A 25,273-nucleotide genomic window follows, 5' to 3' on the forward strand; every position below is an offset into this window, starting at 1 on the left:
TCTCCAATTCAATTAAAGATATCTTTGAAACAAATTACGATATCACTAATTTCTCAATACATTATCTCTGTTTGAGATATCCTTAATTCATTTCAAGATATCTCTAATTCAGTTCAAGATATCAGCAATTCTTTTCAACATGTCAGCAATTCTTTTCAAGATGTCATTAATCGAACCCACATTCTCAACTTTAACGCCTTTTGATTTGTCCAAACCTGGTCTTTGGAAGTTCATAAGAAAACCACTACATACAGAATCCTGAAATCGGAGTTTTAACTGTATATTAATCACATTTCTAAAAGCCGAGGGGTGCACAGTTCATTTTCACGCGAGTTTTAATGGTTATTTAATAAACGTTCAGGACAAAGGGGGTGGGGGGTGGGAGAAGAGTGGTGCGCACAACCCACCCCCCTTTCTGGATCCGCCATTGATTGATTTGCATGCACTTGTGTTGTATGATTACCTTAACGAATATAGAAATATCTGTTGTCAACATACTTTTATGTTCACCCTTATGTGTTAAAACGCGATACTTTATTTAAATTTAAGAACAAATCTGTACTTAGAAAGTTAAGTAAACTCTGTTCTCTCCTCATGCTAAGCTACAAGTCCTCTATATACGCAGATACTCTCATCTACCCTGTACATAATGGTTTTGAGTTACTATGTACATAATTATATACAGCCATCTGTCCTACCACCATGCATGAATTTGGAATAATACTGTACATCGATGATCATATGCCAAGGATAGTGGCCTGAAAGTAATAAAAGTTCTGGTCTGACGGTTCCTAGGTTCAAACCACAAACCTCGCGCTGTCTGGTAATACGTGCTACCCCCCAAACGCTAGGATGAGTACACATACACCAATGGAAATAGACTTGCACTAAGGTAATAATTAATAATTTAAATGATAATTTCTAAAAAAATATGAATAAAATTAACATAATTTGTCCCTCTAAAAGAGTGGCGCCCTTGTACTGTCCGCCTATCTAGACTTGCCTCTTTAAAGAATAGAATTACTATACATCCATGGGCTTAGCCATCAGTACAGCCATGAAACAAGGCTTCAATGTATTGGTCGGATGGTGGTTTAATGCCGCAGTCATCAAAAGTCCAGCTATATGACAGACAGAAGGTTTATTTGGGCCATGGGCCAAAAACAACGGTTACAAAAAATGTGTATGATTGCACAGTCGTGGGTATTTGTGGATGTACATATATAGTTTGATATACAATAATTTAACAGAGAAATGAGGGATGGTAACCCAAGAGTAAATAATTACAGCATATTCATTGTACTTTCTATTTTAAAGATATGATAAACACATTTAGCAATACTAATCAATAGTTGTACATTATTAGTTTGTAACATGTTCACAAACTTTATCATACTTGGTCTGGCAATGACATGCTTTGGTAGATAACGATTTCTTATACTTAAATACTTTGGACAAATGAGCAAGATATGGTATTCATCTTCAAGATCGTTCACACAAAATGGACACAGGCGATCGTGTAATGGTGTTTTAGGTGTAGTCCCTCTGCCCTTTTCAATCATCAGTGTATGTGAACTCAATCTGAACCGTGTAAGAGCAATTCTATGTTTCCTTATATCAATATGTACTAGATACTTTTCAAAATTTAAACAATCTTTAATTTGCAAATATAATCTAGTTTCACTCAAAGAATTTAAATCATTCTTCCACATCTGAGAGTAAATATCATAAATACGCTGTTTAAATTCTGCTATAAATCCATGGTAATTGCTCAATCACTGAGAATAACCATAAATAACCAAAGCCAAATTTATAGAGTGTATCTCTTAACAATGTTACCCAATTTTCACCATGAGGGTTCAATTCAGATAATGACAAGAGTGAATTGTAAATCAGTACTATATATCTACGTGTGCACTACACTCTAAAATCTACCCACTCCGTGGTGTAGCGGTTAGAGCGCCCGCCCGGAGAGCGGAAGGTCGCGGGTTCGATCCCCGACCGCGTCATACCAAAAGACGTTAAAATATGGTACTTGTTGGTCCCTGCCTGGCGCTCGGCATTAATGGGTACATCAAGGACTGGTCGGCTCGGAGTCAGTATAATGTGTCTGAGTGGGATATTCATGCTTCACTGCGGCATGGTATCTCAGTGGGCTAGGACTATAAAACTAGCTTAAGTCTGGGCTAGTACAAGCAGCCGCACACACACATACACACGCATGCATGTCGTCATATGAGCGAAATATTCTCAAGCACGACGTTAAACCCAATTTCACCTCACCTCACCTCTAAAATCTTCTTCCAATATTCTAAAATCCTAATCAACCTGTGGACTATCAGTGGATATGCACCTAGTTCGCCATAAACAAATGCAGATGGTGTTGATTTCTTAACGACTATTATATTTTTCATAAATTTTAAATGAACTCTTTCGACAGGTTTAGCGTCCATAAAACCCCACAATTCACAACCGTACGAAAGAACTGGTACTATGACTGAACTGAATAAGTGGTACTGAACATCGTCCGATATATGGCAGTGATCTGTAAAAAATCGAGTCTGGAACAGACAATCCAGTAATCAGCACCATGAGCGATGATACGATGACATGTGTCAACCAGGTCAGCGAGCCTGACCACCCGATCCCGTTAGTTGCCTAGCTCTTACAACAAGCATGGGTTACTGAAGATCAATTTTAACCCGGATCTTCGAGGGTGGCTATAACGGAAGCTACCTGTTACACTATCCCATATAACACATTTTTGTTATCACGATTGTATATTCATTTAAAGGTTTACTTCATTGCCACAGCTAATATTATTAATTGTCATTTGACAAAATATCAATAAAGAGATGTTTTCTACCATGTTGTTATTCCACAAACGGACCCTAAATCATCTGCCGGATTCTTTGAAAATTCAAACCTTTTTATACAATGTTAAAAATAACCCATACACCACCACCACCACAACAACAACAAAACCAACAAAAACAAAACACAAACTAAAAGCCAAGAACATTAGCGTCTAATTAAGAACAAATTTGATAAACTTAAAATCCAACAAAGTACTAATTATCTTTCCAAACAAATTGATTTTCAAAATTTGAAAATAAACATCGTTTAGAAATAATGGAGGCGCTCATAAAATATGTGCCATTGTTCTTTCTCCAATTTCCGCATGCTCCATACCGCACCTAGTGTGCACACATATGCATCTCAGAATATATGCCACGCCAGCACGCTCCCCAGTACCTATCCGTAACCCCTCCACACAAGTCGCTGATTACCCCCGCGTGCATCCGTACTTGATGCCGTTACCATTTCCGCTGTTACCTCAGACTTTATTTCTCATTCAAAGGGAGATAACTGCTGGCGCAGAAAGATATGTCAGTTTCGGAACTTGTTGGCTGGAAGCTTCAAGAAGTCCCTCTAATTCGGCAGTATGGCCGCGACTGGTTCGACGTGTCGGCACACTTGCCAGGAAATTGTTGTATGGATGTTTTTAGCATCGACTGTGTTGATGTGCATTTTAAATATAGCTGATATATGTGTGGCAGACGACACTTTCGGCGAGAAACACGAACGATTTCCACCTACAGTGTCGATAGCGGTGCTTGTTCGTAACAAAGCTCACACTCTACCGTGGTTTCTGGGGCAGTTAGAAAAACTGGATTATCCGAAGCATCGGATTAATTTGTGGTAAGTACAGATTTGAGTTTGACGACGTCGTGACGTCACTACATAGGCTCGAATAACTGACACGATAGTTACATCTGAAAGTGAAAATACTGAGTGAGGTGTGCACAGAAGTTTGTATCATCCCTCCCCTACACATCACCTTCTACTACCCCCCCCCCCGCCCACAAGCTTAACTTACAACTCTATTCATAATTTCATTTTGACTAAGAAGAGGAACTAAGATAAGAGTCAGTCAAACAATATGTGTAGGTGTTTCAAAATAAATATTTTTTTATCCTTTGATTTCAGAAAGCTACTTTAATTCTTCCCATTAATAAATCTTACTAAGATTGAAACAGTGTTAGTGAGCATAGATCTAAAATAATAGGTTATATCACATTTATTTGGTGAGGGAATTATCCTTTTATTACAGCTTTTTTTAAAAAGGGGTGTTCTTAAATACAAAGGTGATAGTACATTATTCAGGATACAATTTGTGATTTGTAGTCCCAAAATCTGTTCGTTGGTAGATATTTTATCTTGTCTTCAAATTATTTTGATGTTTGGTTTCTTTCCTACGTCAACATGAATGGTATGCTTCATAGAGGGAGAGGTGAATGTGCCAACTTGGCACCCACCTCTGGACCTGATCTGTGACTAAACCAAACCCAGTTATTTCAATGAGTGCTTTTACTGACCAGGGGGGCTGGTTGTGTCCATAGTTACTGTGTGAGTCACAGACTAGTGTCCAGTCTCAGAATATATATAATTTTGACAGAAACAAACTTTCCTTTTAAACTGAAAAGGACGAGTGAGAAGGGAGATTCTGAAGCAGAGGAAATCTGACTCTGAGCTTTACAATAGCATTGGAGATAAGTTGGGTGGAAGGGAAAATAATGTGGTACAAGGACTGTGAGAGAGACTAGGTCAGTCTGTGGCTCTATGGACTTGATTCGCCACTGGAAATGCTATATATTTTGAAAATTTATGTTTAACGTGGAAACACATTTGTGTGGCTCTTTCTTAAAGATATGTGTCTTGAACATGTTGAAGCAGTGATCTCCAAAATTCCAGCTCTCCCATTTGCCCTCTCTCTGTCTGTCCCTTATGCTCTATAGAATTGGTCTGCAATTACCTATTCTTGTCGTAAGAGGCAAATAACAGGATCAGGTGGTCAGTCTCGCTGACTTGGTTGAGACATGTCATCGTATCCCAATTGTGTAGATCAATGCCCATGGTGTTGATCACTGGATTGTCTTGGCCAGACTTGATTATTTACAGGCCACCGCCATATAGCTGGAATATTGCTGAGTGTGGCGTTGAACAACCAACCAACCATCCTAGTACAATGCTGTACCCTACAATCATAGACAAGATATCCCATGCTAGTTATTAGTGTGATAATAATGGTTTCTTTTATACATTGTATGAACATTTTTACACAATGTGATATTAAATCTGTTATCAGCTGGTTATGGCAAGCCTGATGAAAACAACAATGTTAACATTTTTATTCATTTTTGTAACAATGCAATCTTATAATGCTGATAAATTATTTATTCCTGACCAGAGCTTTGAATATTTTCATGTTTGCATAACAAAACACAACACCCATTACCCACTTGAGTTGCTTGCAAGTACACATGAACAAATATGAAAACAGTAGTATGATAATTCTGCATGATATTATTGTTTGTTGTTGTAATTTATATTTTATTTCTGAGTCCCTGTTAGATGCAGAACCAGACATTATTACCCAGTGTAGCCTATTCAGCTTTGTATTGTACCTAAATATCTTTACTTATCTTTGATGCTCATGCTGTTGATCACTGGATGTATTTTATAATTGGATTGTCGAAAACCAAAACCAAAACCAAATATATCTTTACTGACTATTGAATGCAGGCTTGTCCTAGACATAGCCTCAACTGCATTGAATAATGCACTAAAGGAGACAAATGCTGTGGACACATGTTTTACTGTGGTTTTACTCACTTGGAGCAGCACGTGAACAGAGGAAACTTAGAGGTTACTTGAAACAACATTAGAAGCAGAATTTGAAAAGAAATTATACTCATTAGGGTCCAAGGTGTAATATATTGAAAACAATCAGTGGGTGAGTGAGTGAATTGTGTTTTACCCGATTTTATCAATATTCTAGCAATATCATGGCGGGGAAAGACAGAATAGGGCTTCACACACTGTACCCATGTGGGGAAACGACCCCAGGTCTTCGGTGTGACAAACGAACGCTTTGACCACTCGACTCCTCTAACGTGGATCTTCATGGGGTACGACCAGCATGGGTTGCTGAAGACCAGTTCTAACCTGGATTTTAATGAACTGGTCTTGTGAAGACCGTTTCTAACGCTCAGTCTTAATAGGGGCGATGGGGTAGCCTAGTGGTTAAAGCGTTCACTGCCAAAGACCCGGGTTTGATTCCCCTCATAGCACAATGTGTGAAGCCCATTTCTGGCGTCCTCAGAATATTGCTAAAACTAAAAGCGGCATGAAAACATACTCACTCACTGGATCTCAATGGGGTACGACCAGCATGTATAGGTTGCTGAAGACCTGTTCTAAGCTGGATCTCCATGAAGCAGTTAGATGAGTGAGTGAGCAAGTTGCCGCACTCAGCAATATTCCAGCTATTATGGGGGCGGTCTGTAAATAATTCATCCCGGGGCCAGATAAACCAGTGTTCAACAGCATGATCATCGATCTACGCAATTGGGATACGAAGACCTGTGTCAACCAAGTCAGCGAGCCTGACCACCGAATCCCATTAGTCACCTCTTACAACAAGAGGTTATGGAAGATCAAATCTAACCTGGATCTTCAACGATAAGCAGGGAGGTCATACACTATGTAAGAGTGTAACACTGTAAGAGCAGCATATATACAGCATATATCACTGTCTGAGTATATCACATATGTATACATATATTTCAGGTTTCGTAGTGATCACAACATAGACAATTCTTCTGCCATGCTACTGGAATGGATACCTGCAGTTGAACCACTGTATCATCGAATTGACGTTAAAGTTGATAACACTACCGAAAGTAAGTCGAAATATATTTCATCCAGTTTATCAGACAGATTCTCTTGTCAGTTTGAGGTGTTTATGGTATTATGATGATTATGTTAAACTACTTACGACTGTGAAATACACAATGCCATTTTTAGAAAGTGGTCAAATGTAACATATGTTATATTTGGGATTCCACTTTCTTCGTAAAGTACAGATTCTAGTACTTTTTGGGGGGGTTGAATCCCATCCGGGATTCGAACCCACACCCTTAGAGTCAGGCACCTAATCGCCAGCACACAAAGTCAGACGCCTAGACTGCTCAGCCACCGCGGCTTCCACAAAAATGGAAGTCGGACAACTGGTAGTCTAGACTGCGGACATTGTGTACCCCTCTGATAAGTGTTAATTGGCACGGTTCCAACGGCCGAAAGCGATGAAATACACAATACACTTTTTAGAAAGTGGTCAAATGTAACATATGTTATATTTGGGAGTACTAGAATCTGTACTTTACAAAGAAAGTGTAATCCCAAATATAACATATGTTACTTACGACTGGACAGTTCATGTTACGATAACCAGTCACAACACGTGTACTTTCAGTTTACCTAAACTCGGTGCATTGCCTGTTAGTGCTATGTAGGTCATTGCGATGACTACAAACAGTAAACTGACTAACCTGATCTTGTTTGTTTTTTATTGTTGAAAACCGGACAGGCAAGTTTGTATCCGGACTGGTAATTTTTTAAAGTTACACAGTCCGGCTGTCTAGCTTGGAATTTTGGGAGTTTTAAACACTGGCAATGCGATATCTATTGTATCGTGAGCCTATCGTGCTTCTTTGAGAGGCATTAAGAAGTTGGTGTGGTGAACAACGGCGAGAATTCTACAGATATACAACTTCTTTATTATCAATATGAGCGACATTTCGGTGTAGCTCCTGAAGGTTGAAACCGCTTGCTTGACAACGGTGTTAGTAGCTACACCGAAACGTTTCTCATATTAATAATAAAGAAGCATATTAATATAACTCTCCCCATTATTCACAATAGTGTATTGCCATGTCATTACACCACAAGATAATTCTAATTTGATCCGGCTTAGAATTGATCTTCAGTAACCCATGCTTGTCATAAGAGGCGACTAATGGGATCAGACCGCCGCCATATAGCTGAAATATCGCTGAGTGTGGCATAAAGCTAAACTCACTCACTGAGTCACTCACTGAGTCACTCACTCACTCTAATTAAAACAAATGAGGGTCAGGTAACTGTGGAAACGATTAACATTCATAGGAAAGTGAAAATAGTATCCAGTAGTGATTGTGACTGTGTTGGTTGTTGTTAGGATACCGAAATGAGAAGTCCAACTGCGACTGGACAGAAGAGAGATTTGATAACGTCATACAACTGAGACAGGAAGCTCTTGATGATGCTCGGAATGTGTGGGCTGACTATCTTTTTGTAAGTATCTAATAACCTTATCAAGGCTCTCATTAGTCACAATGATGATTATTTGAAATTATGAAAGATATATATTAACCGGTCCAAACGACCAAGCTGTCCTTAGTAATTTTTGTAAGCAACGCGATCAAACAAATGCATTTGCACCGGAATAAGTTTTGTTTTCTTACAAGGTGTATTCACTTCTTGTAGTACGTTGGGGGAGAGCCAGTGTCTAAAATAAGTGTTTGTATTTATTGTATGTGATCCAGTTTTACTGAAGTTAACATCGAGAAATGGCAAACTAATTTTGATGATAGATGATTTGGGATGATCCAGTCATCATTGGTAATACAGGATGAGTAGAGAAGATACACATAATACTCTGATTACGGAATGATTGTACAACCAACCGATTCTTGGTCAGGACTCACTATGCATAGATGTTCTTGGCTCTCACTCTCAGTGAAGATGTAAATGTGTACAATTATATCCATTGGTGCTCTGCTCCAATACAGAGCTGACACACTGTGAACGTGGACATTTGCTAGTCATGCAAAAGCGTTGGCAGGGTTATACCTCGACGCACAAACATGGAGGTCCCAGGGACCCCCAGTTTTTAGTTTTAAGGGCCCTTGCAGGCAATATGAGGGACCTGTGAAGTAACAGTGATGAGAACTGTACGTTTTGATAATTTCTGTAGAGCCTGGAATGAATCATTGATCACGTGGACTGATGGATGAAATGATGCATGAATAAAAACAGCAAAAACTTAAAGTCCCAGATGTGGTGTGGGTACAGTGAATAATATTGTGTGTCCTTTTGGATGCAGTGAATTTCTTTTCTGCATCCATTCTCTACTGGACACACATTTGCATGTCGCGTAAAACCCTGGTTTGAGTACAATGTGTGAAACCCATTTCTGGTGTTAGGGTGACGTTCAGGATTATGGAGGGGGTGGGGAGCATAAATAATAAACTCCAAAGGATATGGGGGAATGCTCTTCACTGAAAACATTTTCAGGGGAGACTGCTCAAGATGCAGGGTAAAACTTAAAGGATCCCCATTCTATGGAAGTACTGCTGACTCAGTTCACCATTTCCCAAGGATGTTTTATTGTTTAACACCATACTCAACAATCTTCAGCAAAGATGGTCTTTTTATAAATAGTCATATCTGGAACAACCAGTGGAAATGATTGACATAACTGACACGGATTGGGTCACCTCTTACGTCAAGCACGGGTTGCTGAGGATGTATATTTTTCAATACACTCCCCACAGGTCTATTCAGGTCAGTGTAAATGTTGGTGGTGTATGTTGTCAGATGCTGGATGCGGATGTGATGTTGGAGAACAACCAGACACTGCAACTGCTGATGGCCCAGGACAGGTACGTTCGTACATTAGTAATATAGATCTGTTATATTTAAGATATATATAAATACACCTCAGTTGAACTGGGCATACTGTTCATGGTGTACTTCTTGTTTTCTCTTTTTCGCATGTAAATTGTAATATACAGCCTGATAAACAGTTAATTTTGAATAAACCTTATTCATGCTGAGTTATGTGTTCTTTATATATATAATGCCTTTCCCCATTTACATAATACTTATGTTGCCTTGTGGTCATTTGCATAACGCTAAAAATAGCAGTCCAATTAAATTACAAAGTTTCCAGTCATCAGCATTTTCAGTATTTCCAGAAGGAAACACCTTGTGGCATAAGGACTCGGCTCTTGTGAGCTTACTAATAATACTGGTAATCACAAAATATATGTTTTGGGACATTTTTTTTTAACAGTCTGGTGATGATGCTGTCATATCAGGCTTGCTCATGCTATTTGAATGCAGATTGCGCACCAAAGAGCAATTTCATGCAGATAGTGTGTGCAGTTCCTCCATCTTGTACTTGTAGAACAGTGATCGGCCCGATGCTGAACACCAGCGTGGACGGCATCTACTCCAACTTCTGGGCAGGGATGACTAAAGATGTGAGTCAGGAAGCCTCTCTTGAAAAAAAACCCCATCCATTAGACCACACTTTTTTTTATTGCCTGGTTAACAGATTTTTTACAGCAATATTCATGTTGGTGGGTGGTGAAATAAATAGTTATTTCACATATTTTTTTCCCTAAGTGGCTTTCACCATAAGTATGCTGTTAAAAAGAATAAGAATATGCCATCAGCCATTCAGGTGTTCTCATTTCCTACTATAATAGGGTTTAAAAATAACTACAACTCATTGTTGTCCTTATTGATAAAGTCACTTAAATATCTTTCCAGAGTACAGGGTTTTGTTTTGCAACGATGCTGAATTCGTAACAGAAAGTCGATTTCACTAAAGTAGATTTTAAAATTATGTATTTGGATTTTATTTATCCGTGGTATGGAAATGTTTTTTTTCCACTTTAACAAAAAATTATGGTCGGTGGATCCGTAAACCAAGTAATAAAAAGAGTGTGGCCTTACATGGAACATGTTCTGTATGGCAGTGTGTTCAGGTTGATGAAGCTAGTGATGCAACAAGGATGCTGGTTGGACGATTTACTGCCTGAAAACACTGTCCAAAATAATCCTTTCCTGGGTTTGAAGTGCTGTGATTCTAGATCTGATGACATGGTCAAAACCATAATGACATGGTTGAAATCAGTTTCTTGTGCAAGATGGGCACACTAAAAATCATTGCAACAATACCTTGATACATTGTATACTTTATGGACCCGTGAAGATCCCGGTTAGAATTGATCTTTAGTAATTCATACTTGTCCTAGGAGGCGACTAACTGGATCGGGTTTTCAGGCTCGCTGACTGGGTTGACACATGTCATCGTATCCCAATTGCGTGGATCGATGTTCATACTGTTGATCCCTGGATTGTCTGGTCCAGATCCGATTATTTACAGACCACCTTCATATAGCTGGAATATTGCTGAGTGTGGTGTAAAACTAAACTCACTCACACATTGTACACTTTATGAGATTATTTTATAAAATTGGTTGCACAGAAGCACATTTAAATATGAGAACAATAACAGTTAATGCACCGTAAGATTCACAGCAACTAAAGATTGTGGGTTTGAAGCCCTGCTTATGTTGGTCAGCATGATTCCTGGGCTTGTGGGTTTCTCCACAGTTGCATACATCTATGACCTGCATCACTTCAGACTTTCTTGATAGTTGAAGCATTCGCTCGTCAAGCCGAAGACTCGGGTTCGATTCCCCACATGGTTACAATGTGTGAAGCCCATTCTGGTGTCCCCTGTCGTGATATTGCTGGAATATTGGTAAAAGCGGCGTTCAGACTTTCCTCCCACATACAGCTGACACACCGTGATGTAACAGGAATACCTTTCAAAGTGACATGAAACCAAAGTTTCTCACTCACTGACTGATTGTCTTCCAGGGTTTTTATAAAAGAACACCAGAGTACATTCCGGTGGTTGACCGAGAGAAGCTTGGAGTGTTTCCTGTACCCATGGTGCACTCTGCTGTGTTGGTTGACCTCCGTCAGAAGGTGACAGAACAGTTCTCATACTCAAAACCTCCGGAAGATTACAACGGCCCCACTGATGACATCATTATATTCGCACACACTGTCAAACATGCAGGTATTTATGATGAAGTACTCCTTGAAGACATACAGGCTGATGGTGGATTTTATTATGGAGGGTGTTATTTTAGTCTCATTTAAGTTAAAAAAATTGAAGTCTTTGACAGGCATTTAGAAATTGGCATTAGGGGTGTCTCTATTCACTCTCACTTTGATTCGATACGATTATCGATTCAATTCGTTCGATTCGATTAATTTCGATTCAATTCACCAAAGCTGAGGACAAAGTAAAATTTGTTGTAATATCAGTTTAATTTGGCAAACTTTGGAAAATTGGCTCAATGCACAATTAGAACACTTTCAAGACAAGTTGTCAACAAATACTCACTGAACAAGTGATCATGAAATTAAGTTTCAGTCACGAACTCTGGTGTCAAGTGTTCATTGTGACTGTAATGTCACTGTAAGTCATTTGGAATGATCATGTTCTGTGCAAGGAATTTTCACTTGAAAGACATGCCCTCTAGGCACTTACAATGTCTCCCTCAGTGGAGAATACCCTCTCACTGGCCACACTTATAGCAGCGAATTTTCAACATAATTCTTATGATTTCAGGTGAAATAAACTCTCAGTATTAGAAAGTAAGTACTTTATGAATCGAATCGAAATGGATGCATTTGAAATCAAGATCGAATCGTACATCTATCGATTCGAATTTCGATGAACCGAACCGAATCGTGACACCCCTAGTTGGCATTTTTATGGATAACAACTTCTCCTTTCTTTGTCACAACAGAGTTATTTCTGGCTCTCTCATCTCACGAAAAATTTGACTGCACCTGAATTTTGTTAATGGCCCTTATTTGTTTGACCAGGTGTTAGTTTCCATGTGATGAACTCTGAATACTTCGGGACCGTGCAGGTTCCGCTGGATGAGTCGTACTCCCTGCAGTTTGAGATGGACCAGTTTACACACACAAAACTGGAGGCCATGGGTAAGTGTTGTACCTTGTGGAAGCTCAGTATTACAGATCCAGACACCTTGACACACACAAAACTGGAGGCCATGGGTAAGTGTTGTACCTTGTGGAAGCTCAGTATTACAGATCCAGACACCTTGACACACACAAAACTGGAGGCCATGGGTAAGTGTTGTACCTTGTGGAAGCTCAGTATTACAGATCCAGACACCTTGACACACACAAAACTGGAGGCCATGGGTAAGTGTTGTACCTTGTGGAAGCTCAGTATTACAGATCCAGACACCTTGACACACACAAAACTGGAGGCCATGGGTATGTGTTCCCCTGTAGCTTGTGGAAGCTCAGTATTACAGATCCAGACACCTTGACACACACAAAACTGGAGGCCATGGGTAAGTGTTGTACCTTGTGGAAGCTCAGTATTACAGATCCAGACACCTTGACACACACAAAACTGGAGGCCATGGGTAAGTGTTGTACCTTGTGGAAGCTCAGTATTACAGATCCAGACACCTTGACACACACAAAACTGGAGGCCATGGGTATGTGTTCCCCTGTAGCTTGTGGAAGCTCAGTATTACAGATCCAGACACCTTTACAGTGTTCACCAATAGCGTTGGACCCTCAGACAAATGTGGCAGATTCGCCGACGGTTTCGATGGAAGTCTACAACTCACCGGCCCCAGTGTCCGACTGTATATTTTTCAATGACTTTGACTGAAGTTGTTATATGTGACATGTGAGACTTGTTTGTTGTTTATAAATTTTACTCTTTTTATTAATTTCAATGCCAATTACAAGAAATGTTATATCTGAAATTTGTGTTTATTTTTTCGTCTGTGGGACTTGTGTATTTTCAGTGGGTCAGACAAACATCTGAAATTTACAGGACCCAATGTCCTGTTACTTTGAAACACCATTCGTGAACTCTGTCTTCAGTCTGATTGTACAGAAAACTCAAATAATCCTGACAATTTTAGCCTTGTTTTACAGTGAAACCCTTTAATCCAGACACCTTTTGCCTGCATGTATAGTGAAACCCATATGATCCAGACACCTTTTGTCTTGTACATTAAAACCGCTAACATCCAGACACTTTTTGTTTGGATATACAGTGAAACCCCTGAATTCCAGACACCTTTTGCTCGGAGTAACAGTGAAACACTTATAATCCAGACACCTTTTGCCTGGATTAACACTGAAACCCTTATAATCGTGACACCTGACATCTTTTGTCTATCAAAATTTGAGTAGCAAACATTGTGACCTGTAAAACAAGTGACATGAGTGCTTCTCGGGATGAAGCACTGTCAATGTATTGAAGATCAGTGGGATAAACTCTGGTGTATTTTGTTTCAGTGGAAGGTTCCCCCCTGTATCACTCGCCCCACGTCTCCTTACCTGTCATACCTGCGGACATGCTGGGCTTTGACCAGGTAACTCAGTCTGTACATCACACAAACACTCTGTTACTGTCGGCTGTATGCCATGAAATCTTATGATTGATGTATTCAATATTAAGAATGTCAATATTCATAGCCTTTCATGCATATTGTTATTGATATTTCCATCTTTGACAAATTCCTGTTTAAGGTGTATGTGATCAATTTACGTCGACGTCCTGAACGGAGGGAAAGAATGATAGCGACGCTATATGAGCTCGGGATCAAAGCCAAGTTCGTGGATGCAGTTGATGGAAAGTGCGTATGATTTAAATGTCCTCAATCATTGAATTTGCTTGAAAAATTCATAACCCCAGGTTAGGATTGCTGCTTGTACACATCTATGTTAATCTTCATCAAGATACTGGGGGCGGTGGGGTAGCCTAGTGGTTAAAGTGTTTACTCGTCCCACAGAAGGCCCGGGTTCGATTCCCCACATGGGTACAATTTGTGAAGCCCATTTCTGGTGATATTGCTGGAATATTGCTAAAAACGGCATAAAACCATACCCAGTCAGTCAGTATTAAGATACTGAGTGAGTTTCGTTTTACGCCGCACTCAGCAATTTTCCAGCTATATGGCAGTGGTCTGTATATAATCAAGTCTGGAACAGACAATCCAGTGATCAACATCATGAGCATCGTTCTACACAATTGATTAACATACTGACCACTATACACTGACGACTATTAACATACAGACTACTATTAACATACAGACTACCATTAACATACAGACTACCATTAACATACAGACTACTATTAACATAAAGACTACCATTAACATAAAGACTACCATTAACATACAGACTACTACTATTAACATACTATTAAGATACTACTATTAACATACAGACTACTATTAACATACAGACTACTATTAACATACAGACTACCATTAACATACAGACTACTATTAACATACAGACTACCATTAACATACAGACTACCATTAACATACAGACTACCATTAACATTCACAGACTACTATTAACATACAGACTACTATTAACATACAGACTACTATTAACATACAGACTACTATTAACATACAGACTACTACATTAACATACAGACTACCATTAACATACAGACTACCATTAACATTCAGACTATTAACATACAGACTACTATTAACATACAGACTACCATTAACATACAGACTACTATTAACATACAGACTACCATTAACATACAGACTACTATTAACATATACATTAACATACAGACTACCATTAACATACAGACTACTATTAACATACAGACTACCATTAACATACAGACTACTACTACTATTAACATTACCACATACAGACTACTATTAACATACAGACTAACATACATTAACATACAGACTACTATTAACATACAGACTACCATTAACATACTACCATTAACATACAGACTACTATTAACATACAGACTACCATTAACATTCAGACTCCAGACTACATACCAGACTAACATACAGACTACCATTAACATACAGACTACTATTAACATACAGACTACCATTAACATACAGACTACCATTAACATTAACATTCACTACCTATTAACATACAGACACTATTAACATACAGACTACCATACTACATACAGACTACTAACATTAGACTACTATTAACATACAGACTACCATTAACATTAACATACAGACTACCATTAACATACATTAACATACAGACTACTATTAACATACAGACTACCATTAACATTCAGACTATTAACATTATTAACATACAGACTACTATTAACATACAGACTACCATTAACATACAGACTACTATTAACATACAGACTACCATTAACATACAGACTACCATTAACATACAGACTACCATTAACATACAGACTACCATTAACATACAGACTACTATTAACATACAGACTACCTACCATTAACATACAGACTACTATTAACATACAGACTACCTATTAACATAACATATTAACATACAGACTACCATTAACATACAGACTACCATTAACATACAGACTACCATTAACATACAGACTACTATTAACATACAGACTACTATTAACATACAGACTACCATTAACATAAAGACTACTATTAACATACAGACTACCATTAACATACAGACTACCATTAACATACAGACTACTATTAACATACAGACTACTATTAACATACAGACTACCATTAACATACAGACTATACAGACTATTAACATAAAAAAGACTACCATTAACATACAGACTACTATTAACATACAGACTACTACTAACATAACATTACTACTCACTACCATTAACATACTACTATTAACATACAGACTACCATTAACATACAGACTACCTACCACTATTAACATACAGACTACTATTAACATACAGACTACCATTAACATACAGACTACTATTAACATACAGACTACCATTAACATACAGACTACCATTAACATTCAGACTCCAGACTACTATTAACATACAGACTACTATTAACATACAGACTACTACTACATACCATTCAGACTACTAACAGACTACCATTAACATACAGACTACCATTAACATACAGACTACCATTAACATACAGACTACTATTAACATACAGACTACCATTAACATACAGACTACCATTAACATACAGACTACCATTAACATACTAGACTACTATTAACATACAGACTACTATTAACATAAACTACCATTAACATAACTACCACCATTAACATACAGACTACCATTACCATTAACATTCAGACTCCAGACTACCATTAACATACAGACTACTATTAACATACAGACTACCATTAACATACAGACTACCATTAACATACAGACTACCATTAACATACAGACTACCATTAACATACAGACTACCTATTAACATACAGACTACCATTAACATACAGACTACCATTAACATACACTACTTACATACATTAAACATACAGACTACTATTAACATAACATACAGACTACCATTAACATACAGACTACCATTAACGTACAGACTACCATTAACGTACCTACTACTATAAATTTACAGAATTCTATTAACCTACAGACTACTGTTAACCTCCAGAATATTTAATAATTACCTCCAGACATTATTAATCTACAAAATATTTAATATATTACCAAAGTACCTGCAGAGTACTTTTAACCTACATCAAATACTAAAGACTATTAAAGTTCCTTCCTTGTTTTTTCAGGCTTCTCAATGATACCTACATGGACAGTTTGGGTATAGATATGTTGCCAGGATACGCTGACCCATACTCTCACAGGTCAGCTGACAATTTATGTTGCACATTCTTCATGACCAACATGATGTGGGTAAATAGAATGGGAATTCCCTTAACTGTAGATGGGATTCACCAACAATTCATAACCGTGAAAGTAGTTCCCTGTGATGGGCACAGCTAAATTTATTACATTCATTGGGAAATGAATGCAAAGATAATGTAATGTATTGCTTTTGCAGTTACCTCCCCTCAATGTGACAGGATTCACTACTCATAGGTTTGAATCCCAGATTTACTCAGATTAACCCTGGCGTTTATTCATCAAGGTGGGAGGTTATCGACCGTGACATGGTTTTCTCCTTCACAGCTGTTATAATACTAAAACTGTTAAGCACCTGAGTGAGAGGACATTGTTTAGCTTCTACTGTCAATTTGTAAGAACAAAAATGAACCCAGTGAGTGATGCTGTATTGAAACTAGAATCTTGAATTACTGTTGATGATGAATTATATTTTACAGTACAGCAATGTAAAGGTCAGTCCAAACTTGGTGCCTTAATTATAGGATTTTGACTCAACTTGAAGTTAGTTAAAGTACTGTCGGAAATGCTTGAAAAATGCTTTTTAGCCTTAATATCTTTATAAAAGTGATAAATGTACTATGTTGTCAATATATCAACTCGCCTATTGTCTACCTAATTTTTATTTCAATCGATTTAACATCCCCATGCATTTAAAGGGCAGTTTACAGGAGAGAATGTGGTACCAAAACAGCAACTTAAGATTTCTTCAGAGTTAAACAACAGAAATCTGAAATAGTCTTTACATTTATGCTAATAATACAGGTGGTGTAAAATTATAAATTAACATTTTTCCTACACAAATAAATGTTGAATGTTCATGTTACTTTACTTAATTATCGTTTTCTTTATTGAAGAAATATTAATATAAATGTTAAGTCTTAATAAATAAGTTTCCCGTCATGCATGCACATCTTTATCACAGCGTCCACTATGGCCAACGATTTGCAGTCGATTGTTGCAAAGGTTTATAGGTTTTTCTGCTTAAAAAAGACAGAGGTAAAACTGTCATTAGTTTAGAAAGGGTTTATTACAGAACTTGTAGAGCTGTTGGCATGTCTTACCAACAAGTTTACAATATTGTAAACAAATCAGACAAGACAGGGACCGTCTCAAATGCAAAACCGGACGTAAAACCATCCTTGACAACTTTGACAAGGGAATGCTTAGACGGGCGGTCTACAAACTTTATGAGAAGAAAAATATATATATTCTAAAGAAGCTACACCAGTGACTTCGTTAAATCTTTGGCCAATGTTCACAACTAGTTTAAACTGACCGAATTACATCCATATTTTTACAATGAAATATACTGTTGACATGCAAAACATTTATTAAAACGTTGCACATTTCTACAATCAATCGATAAGATAACACAAGTGATAGGATTCTTTCCAATGTACAGTAATTCGTATGTTTATTTCAAAACAAACACACATACACAAATGATCCCTTACATAACTGATATGTATACTATACGTACACATATTCAACATTTTGAACAAAACATCTATTGAGATGACCCCTCACCCGAGCGTGTGCTCAGGTGTCAATTTCACCTGTCGATACCGTGCATGCTGATGATGTAACACAGGCAGTTAATGTTTGTATCAAATAACGTCCCACTACCCCTTATTTTTCTAAGTTTTTGGTATTTTCATCAGTAAAAACACATTTTAGAGCATGTCTCAAAATTTATTCCCTCGGTCTACATTAGGTAGATGTTTCTTGAAGTGATATTTGTTATTTAAGTAACTGTAATACTTCTGAATTTTAAATATAAGTCAAAAAGCATTTTTCTAGCATTTCCGACAGTACTTTAGTGAAGTCCGTTGCACATTTAGCGTGGCCGTGTGTATCCACTTAACTATGAATATGTCATAGGACTAACGGTGGAAATCCCATAATGTTTTTCCTTTCAGAGCGCTGACACTTGGAGAGATTGGATGTTTTCTGAGTCACTATTTCATCTGGGTTGAGGTAGGTCTGTCTCTGTCTCTCTGTGTAATGGGTTGCATCCATTATTTCTACTAAATATTTTGACAATTCAATATTTATTTCAATATTTCAAGTATCTATTGTTTCAGTAATCACAGACTAAAATAGCAAATGTATCAGTAATCACAGACTAAAATATCCATTGTTTCAGTAATCACAGACTAAAATATGAATTGTTGCAGTAATTACAGACTAAATAGCCATTGTTTCAGTAACCACAGACTAAATATCCATTGTTTCAGTAATTACTGACTAAATTATGAATTGTTGCAGTAACCACAGACTAAATATCCATTGTTTGACAGTCATCACAGACTAGATATCCATTGTTTCAGTCATCACAGACTAAATATCCATTGTTTCAGTATCCATTGTTTCGGTCGTCACAGACTAAAAATACATTGTTTCAGTTGTCACAGACTAGTTATCCATTGTTTCAGTCATCACAGACTAGTTATCCATTGTTTCAGTATCCATTGTTACAGTCATCACAGACTAGATATCCATTGTTTCAGTCATCACAAACAAGATATCCATTGTTTCATTCATCACAGACTAGATATCCATTGTTTCAGTCATCACAAACAAGATATCCATTGTTTCAGTCATCACAGACTAGTTATCCATTGTTTCAGTATCCATTGTTACTGTCATCACAAACAAGATATCCATTGTTTCAGTCATCACAAACTAGATATCCATTGTTTCATTTATCACAAACTAGTTATCCATTGTTTCAGTCATCACAGACTAAATATCCATTGTTTCAGTATCCATTGTTTCAGTCGTCACAGACCCGTGAAGGTCCGGGTCTATTAGAATAGCCCTTCAGCAACCCATGCTTGCTGTAAAAGGCGACTATGCTTGTCGTAAAAGGCGACTAACGGGATCGGGTGGTCAGGCTCGCTGACTTGGTTGACACATGTCATCGGTTCCCCATTGCGCATATCGATGCTCATGCTGTTGATCACTGGATTGTCTGGTCCAGACTCGATTATTTACAGACCGCCGCCATATAGCTGGAATATTGCTGAGTGCGGCGTAAAACTCAACTCACTCACTCACTCACTCACTCAGTCGTCACAGACTAAATATCCATTGATTCAGTCATCACAGACTAGTTATCCATTGTTTCAGTCATCACAGACTAAATATCCATTGTTTCAGTATCCATTGTTACAGTCGTCACAGACTAAATATCCATTGTTTCAGTCATCACAGACTAGTTATCCATTGTTTCAGTTTCCATTGTTACAGTCATCACAAACTAGTTATCCATTGTTTCAGTCATCACAGACTAGTTATCCATTGTTTCAGTATCCATTGTTACAGTCATCACAAACAAGATATCCATTGTTACAGTCATCACAAACAAGATATCCATTGTTTCAGTCATCACAAACTAGATATCCATTGTTTCATTTATCGCAAACTAGATATCCATTGTTTCATTCATCACAGACTAGATATCCTGGAATCATTTTAGAAAACTGACATCTGATTGGCTTAAGTACCGTCCATTAATTACGCTTTCAAAGTCTGCTCAGAGATCATCTGACTTGACTTTCTCTAGAGGTTTCATTGTCTTGACTCACAGTTATCATGTCTGACTAAAAGATCTAATTGTCCCCCGCCGCAGCGCGGAACGGGGGACTATGTATTCAGCAGCATCCGTCCGTACGTCCCGATTCTTGTTAACGCGATATCTCATGAACTGTTGTACCCAATGTCTTCAAATTTGGTGTCAGCCTACATTGGGGTATTACGCAGACACCAGTCGATTTGCGTGACCTTGACTTTATTTTCAAGGTCACCACGACACTTTGACCACTTTTCAAACTCTTGTTCACACGATATCTCATGAACTGTTGTACCCATTGTCTTCAAATTTGGTGTCAGCCTACATTGGGGGATTACGCAGACACCAGTCGATTTGCGTGACCTTGACCTTAATTTCAAGGTCACCATGACACTTTGACCACTTTTCAAACTCTTGTTCACGCGATATCTCATGAACTGTTGTACCCAATGTCTTCAAATTTGGTGTCAGCCTACATTGGGGTATTATGCAGACACCAGTCGATTTGCGTGACCTTGACTTTAAATTTTCAAGGTCACCGATTTGCGTGACCTTGACTTTGGTCACCACGACTTTGACCACTTTTCAAACTCTTGTTCACACGATATCTCATGAACTGTTGTACCCATTGTCTTCAAATTTGGTGTCAGCCTACATTGGGGATTACGCTACATTTGGGACCTTGACCTTTATCTTCAAGGTCACGCACTTTTCAAACTCTTGACATATCTCAGAACTGTTGTACGAAATTTGGTGTCAGCCTACATTGGGGACGCAGACACCAGTTGATTTGCGTGACCTTGACCTTATCTTCAAGGTCACCACGACACTTTGACCACATTTAAAACTTATTTAAACGCGGTATCTCATAAAACATTGCACCTAATGTTTTCAGTTATGTTGACAGCCTACATTGGGGTATTATGCAGACACCAGTCATTTCAGGCATCGTGTGTGTGACCCAAAAATAAAAAATAGTAAATATACATATTCCATTCTTTAGCGGCGGGGGACATTACCATATCAGTGGCAAACACTTGTTTTCATTAAATTGAACATTTTCATGTTTCAGATGATGGAGAAGGGTTATGAACGCATCCTCGTCTTCGAGGACGATGTCAGGTTCGAGGCATATTTCGGAAAGAAGTTTAAATACATGCTGAAAGAAGCACAGGCCCACGTACCCAACTGGGAACTCATGTACGTAGTCATGTCTGTTTGACTGAAGTGAATACCCAAACCTTTATGTTTTTAAATTTATTTTGTTAGTTTTGATGTTTATTTTGCATACTTTTAAAGAGTGTGATCTCAACCAACCAAGAAACTAAAAGGCTTTTTACTTTCTCTGTTGGTTAACACAGCGCTCACAGTATTCCAGCTGTATGTCTGGACCTGACACTCTAGTGACTGACGGGCCGGTGGGGTAGCCCAATGGTTAAAGCGTTGGCTCGTCACGCCGAAGACCCGGGTTCAAATCCCCACATGGGCACAATGTGTGAAGCCCATTTCTGGTGTCCCCCGCCGTGATGTTGCTGGAATATTGCTAAAAGCGGCGTAAAACCAAACTCAGTCAGTCAGTCAGTCAGTCTAGTGATTGACATCATGGGCAGTAACCTATTTGGAAACAATGACATGCATCAAGTACGCGAGCTGGGCCAACCGATCCCATTCGTCACCTCTTACAACAAGCATGGGTTGCTGAAGACCATTTCTAACCCAGATCTTCACTAGTCTCTCACTAGGCAATAGCAGATACAATCCTATATATTACAAATAACGAGCATGATGACCTAATGTGTTACAGCTACCTTGGACGGAAGATCTTGCAGAGCCGACTAGAGTTCCTGGTGAAGGGCACAGAGAATCTGGTGTGGCCTAGCTACTCCTACTGGACACTCAGCTACATACTCCAGAGGTCAGGCACAAAGAAGCTGCTTGACCAGAAACCCCTTGGCAAGATGATCCCGGTTGATGAGTTCTTGCCCATCATGTTCGACAAGCATCCAGAGTAGGTGACACTGTCTTCATGCAGGGTTCTGATGAGTACACATTGGCTTTTCAGGATTCTGATGTATTGGGTTTCTAATCAATGATGGCTTGCTTTTGTTTGTTTTTTATCTCCTGCAACGTGTTTTGCGGGGGGTATTACAATGGACTCTGTTTGTCCTTCCATCTGTCTGTGCGTCCGTCCGTCTGTCCGTCCGTGCACACTCAAAGCAGAACTTTACAACCGTTCACTATTTCATCACTAAATGTGGCAAATAGATTGGTCTGGTTGTGTACTGGTGTCTTTTGGTAGTTTTGGATTTCTGAATAAAACATTTTTTGCATTTCCATGGCAACAATTTTCCTTCAACTGAATTTGGTGGTAGTGTTCCTTTCTGGAGCAGAGGTTTAACACCTTTCAATACTCTCCTTCCACTTTGCTCTGTACACTCCAAAACATTTGGCATAATCATAACTAGTAGACATATTCATGAAGAGTATTTTGCCATTGCGGGGGATATTGATGACTCTGTCTTCTTGTTAATACAGTACTCAGTAATATTCCACCCTTATGACAGTGGTATTATACAAAGGGTTATACATAGGTAGTCAAGTCTTGATCAGGCAATCCAGTGATTGACGTCATGAGCATCGCTCTATGCAACTGGTATATCATCACAGTGTTTCTGTAAAAATATGAGTTTTCCAGTTCACTTCCAAATATAAGGGACCGTTCATAATTTATGGCTAGGGGGGGTGATGATGTTTTTTATGGAGAAGCATGTACAATGTGAATGACCCCCCTAAAGTTTATGTACAAAGTAAGTGACCCCCCTGCATGTCATGTACAAAGTCAATGACCCCCCCTCCTCCTTTCCATATTTTTAAAGCATATATTAAAATATTTTTATGTACAAAATTGCTGACCCCCAAGAAACTTGTGTACAAAATTGCTACCCCCAACCTCCCCAGAACAAAATGGGTGACCCCCCCTTAAAATCATCATCACCCCCTAGCCATAAATTATGAACGGTCCCTAAGTATGTATCTTCATGGGTTCATGTGACATAGCCTGAAGATAATTATCAGTGTTCAAAACTGAAGGACTTATAATCAAAATGCTGGAGTTAATGATTTACTGCAGCAGGAATCTCTTATTACGATCACTGTTTGTGCTCTGTGGATCTTCAGCTTTACAAAAGGACCAACTTCTGTTCTAGGACTGACTGGCTCCTGCAGTTTGAACCAAGGAACCTCGTGGGACTGTCCGCCGACCCACTGCTCGTCTTCCCCACCCACTACACCGGCGAGACGAACTACATCAGCGACACTGAAGTGTCCAGCATCATCACCACTGAAGATATAGAAGATGAACCTAAAGTGGACCCTCTCCCAACCATTGAGGAAACGGCTAAATGTAAATCTCCTGAATGTATACACGATGAGTTGTGATGAAAACAGTATAGGAAAGTCACTCCTTTAAGTAATGATGACTGGTATTGTAATGATGAACCAAAACTGATCCAAAGAAGAATGAAGGTGCTTGCTAGGGCTAGCTATCGATATTGATCATAGATATCAATAATTGTTACTTGAATATCGATTGATTTTCAAGAAATATCCGGAAAGTAACTTTGAGCAAAATGTCAAAAAAAATTACAAGAAATCAACATATTTCACATCAGTGGTGAGTGGTGACATATTTAGACTTGGATTACAAACAAATGGTATCCTGAACATAATTTAGAAGCAGTCCATAAATAAAGGCCTAACTTTGTGTATTGTCTGAGGAATTTAAAGCTTTATTTTCATCACAATAATTTATGTACGATATAATCGATGACACAATGTTCATATCGATATTCATTGATATTTTCCCCACCGATAATATTTCCAATTATGTATCATATTAGCCAGCCCTAGTGCTTGCATCCTTCATTTGGAAGCAAACTTAACATTGTGATGTATTTTGAAATGTGACTTAATCATTTAGTAACATGTCAACAAAAATAACAGTTAATGGACTAATGTTTGGCTAACAAACACAAATTGTTGCCAGTGTTAAATCCATTCAATTTTTTACACTTTTTGTGCATTCCCCCTCTTTTCCAAAAGCTGTATTCACACTTGAAACATGAAATCTACATTACTGGGATGGCTGGGGTTATTGATACTGTAAGTACATCACCTGTCCCCTTAACTGTCTGCACATCTATCTGAGCGTTTGAAAATCTTTATGTTATTTTCTTCAAATTTAACACCAGAATTAACCGTTTTTA

The 25,273-nt window shown here is 38.3% G+C and overlaps 1 protein-coding gene across 1 annotated transcript; it reads left to right on the forward strand.

Annotated features, from left to right (window-relative positions):
• The first annotated feature begins 3,388 nt into the window (after positions 1-3,388).
• LOC124275907 (probable inactive glycosyltransferase 25 family member 3) lies at positions 3,389-24,522 on the forward strand. Its single transcript, XM_046711594.1, has 14 exons — positions 3,389-3,702; positions 6,634-6,746; positions 8,063-8,178; positions 9,484-9,548; positions 10,076-10,151; positions 11,563-11,767; positions 12,586-12,705; positions 14,053-14,129; positions 14,287-14,393; positions 17,320-17,394; positions 19,354-19,411; positions 22,081-22,208; positions 22,813-23,016; positions 24,215-24,522. Exons 1-14 carry the CDS (start codon positions 3,446-3,448, stop codon positions 24,444-24,446), a joined length of 1,833 nt encoding a protein of 610 aa, XP_046567550.1. The 5' UTR covers positions 3,389-3,445; the 3' UTR covers positions 24,447-24,522.
• The last annotated feature ends 751 nt before the right edge of the window (positions 24,523-25,273 follow it).

Source organism: Haliotis rubra, unplaced genomic scaffold (assembly GCF_003918875.1).
Source record: "Haliotis rubra isolate DU_JTF1 unplaced genomic scaffold, ASM391887v1 Scf204, whole genome shotgun sequence".
NCBI classification, from domain to species: domain Eukaryota; kingdom Metazoa; phylum Mollusca; class Gastropoda; order Lepetellida; family Haliotidae; genus Haliotis; species Haliotis rubra.

Coding starts and splice junctions, on each gene's coding strand:
- LOC124275907 (XM_046711594.1), top strand. CDS start 3,446: ATGGCCGCGACTGGTTCGACGTGTCGGCACACTTGCCAGGAAATTGTT. Junction 9,549..10,075: donor CTGCTGATGGCCCAGGACAG/GTACGTTCGTAC, acceptor TTGTACTTGTAG/AACAGTGATCGGCCCGATGC. Junction 11,768..12,585: donor ACACACTGTCAAACATGCAG/GTATTTATGATG, acceptor TTGTTTGACCAG/GTGTTAGTTTCCATGTGATG.